Here is a 1,592-nt window from a genome sequence, read left to right as displayed (position 1 = left end):
GCAGGTGAAGACACTGTGGGCTTTCAGTTCCAAAATTCTGGATAGATCATCTGTGTGAATTGTGCACACCCCAAAAATAGTGATAAGAGTAGGGTACAAAGAAAATGATTCAAGAGAGAAAATCAATCACTGAATTCATGTGTGGCAGGAAGATGTTAAGTGCTCCGTAAAAAGGATCAATGGAGAAAGGTACTGGACAGGAGGGACTAAGGTCATGAGCTTCACATGTGCTGGGATTCTTGAAGGAAGAGGGAGAAATGGTTGGGAAGCAGGATTAGGAAACAGGGAAGACACACCAGCCTCTCCTACAGGGCCTGAGGTGTATGAGTCAGAAGTAAACACACCTGCCCTACGGAGGGATCTGGGCAGGAAGTGTCCTCAGATGATAGTGACATTTCAGTTAGGTTTTACAGAAAGGTCAAGAGAACAATCAGAGACCAGGATGAGAATACATGAAGTAGTTTACTGATGAATTAGATGGGAAGCACAGAGAAACGGGAGAAACTGTGAAATGGAGAAACCATTTCTGAAGCACGATTCATTTATGAACGTACCTGTGTTTCCTTTTGCAGTACACCAGAAGATTATCGAAAAGAAAAAACACTCGTTCTTGAATATTTCCAGAAGAAATTTTCAGTAAGACGCCACACATCAGCATTTCAGTGCAGGTGTCAGTAATGCTGGACCCCTAAGTCGGGAAAAATACAAACAGCCATGTCTGATTACTTGACTGCAACTTTTGTGTGTAATTATTTTTCTCCTTAAAATTACACTTCGTTTTATTTTAAGAAACAAAATATGTGCAAGATAAAGTTCAGACAGTACAGCTAGTTACACAGTGAATGCAGGTCTCCCTGTGATTAGCCTCAGCAGATACAGCTCCTGTGAAGAGTCTGCGTCTACTTTCAGATATTTTATGTACATATGCATACTCAAGCATTTATAATACATGTTATATTTTGAAATTTTCTATGCTATTTGAAAGNGTTTCAATTTATATATCCACCCCTAGAATGGAGTAGAAGAGAAAGAATAGAAATAAAAAGAGAAAAATTATTTAAAAGGAGCAGGTTTCCAAGGGGCCTTAACCCTAATTATTGAAAGTTGGCATCAGCAAACTCGTTCATCAAATAAGCCTTTATTGAGTGCCCACCAAGTTGATACGATGAGTGACAAACTGATTCTCAACACAAGCACTAATCATTAGAAGTTGAGAGGAGACTCGAGAGAGGAGCCTGGGTCCCCAACTCAACAACAGAGGAAAGCTTCCCGCCGGGCAGAACACAGCATGGGGCTGCTGTGTGAGCTGCATGTAAGCGTCTATTTTGCCTTTATAAATGTTGTAGACTGTTTCCTAACCTAATTAATCATAACTGATGCACTGAGTTGGAGGGAAAGAAAAAGTTTTCAGGAGAGATATATAAGTGTTCTCTGCAAGAGAATTTCAGTTTTAAACAGGTCTGGTTTCTTTAAATCTGGAGGTAAATTTCTGATTTGTATCATTTAATTCAATGTTTCTGTTTTTTATTTTTGACATTTAAAATTCAGAACATTACTTTTAAATTTCATATTTTGACAATAATTACTGATAT

The 1,592-nt window shown here is 38.5% G+C and overlaps 1 protein-coding gene across 1 annotated transcript in view; it reads right to left on the bottom strand.

The window, feature by feature from the left end:
- The window catches only part of PREX2 (phosphatidylinositol-3,4,5-trisphosphate-dependent Rac exchange factor 2), a 164,851-nt gene that overhangs the window by 72,802 nt on the left and 90,457 nt on the right, over positions 1 to 1,592 (bottom strand). The window contains exon 7 of the mRNA XM_008581413.1: positions 555 to 688. Coding sequence (XP_008579635.1) covers positions 555 to 688 — 134 coding nt within the window. The remainder of the gene's footprint in view (positions 1 to 554; positions 689 to 1,592) is intronic.

Source organism: Galeopterus variegatus, unplaced genomic scaffold (assembly GCF_000696425.1).
Source record: "Galeopterus variegatus unplaced genomic scaffold, G_variegatus-3.0.2 Scaffold2349, whole genome shotgun sequence".
Lineage (NCBI taxonomy): Eukaryota > Metazoa > Chordata > Mammalia > Dermoptera > Cynocephalidae > Galeopterus > Galeopterus variegatus.
Note: the sequence above shows the minus strand (reverse complement) of the source record. Positions and strands in the feature narration are given on the sequence as shown.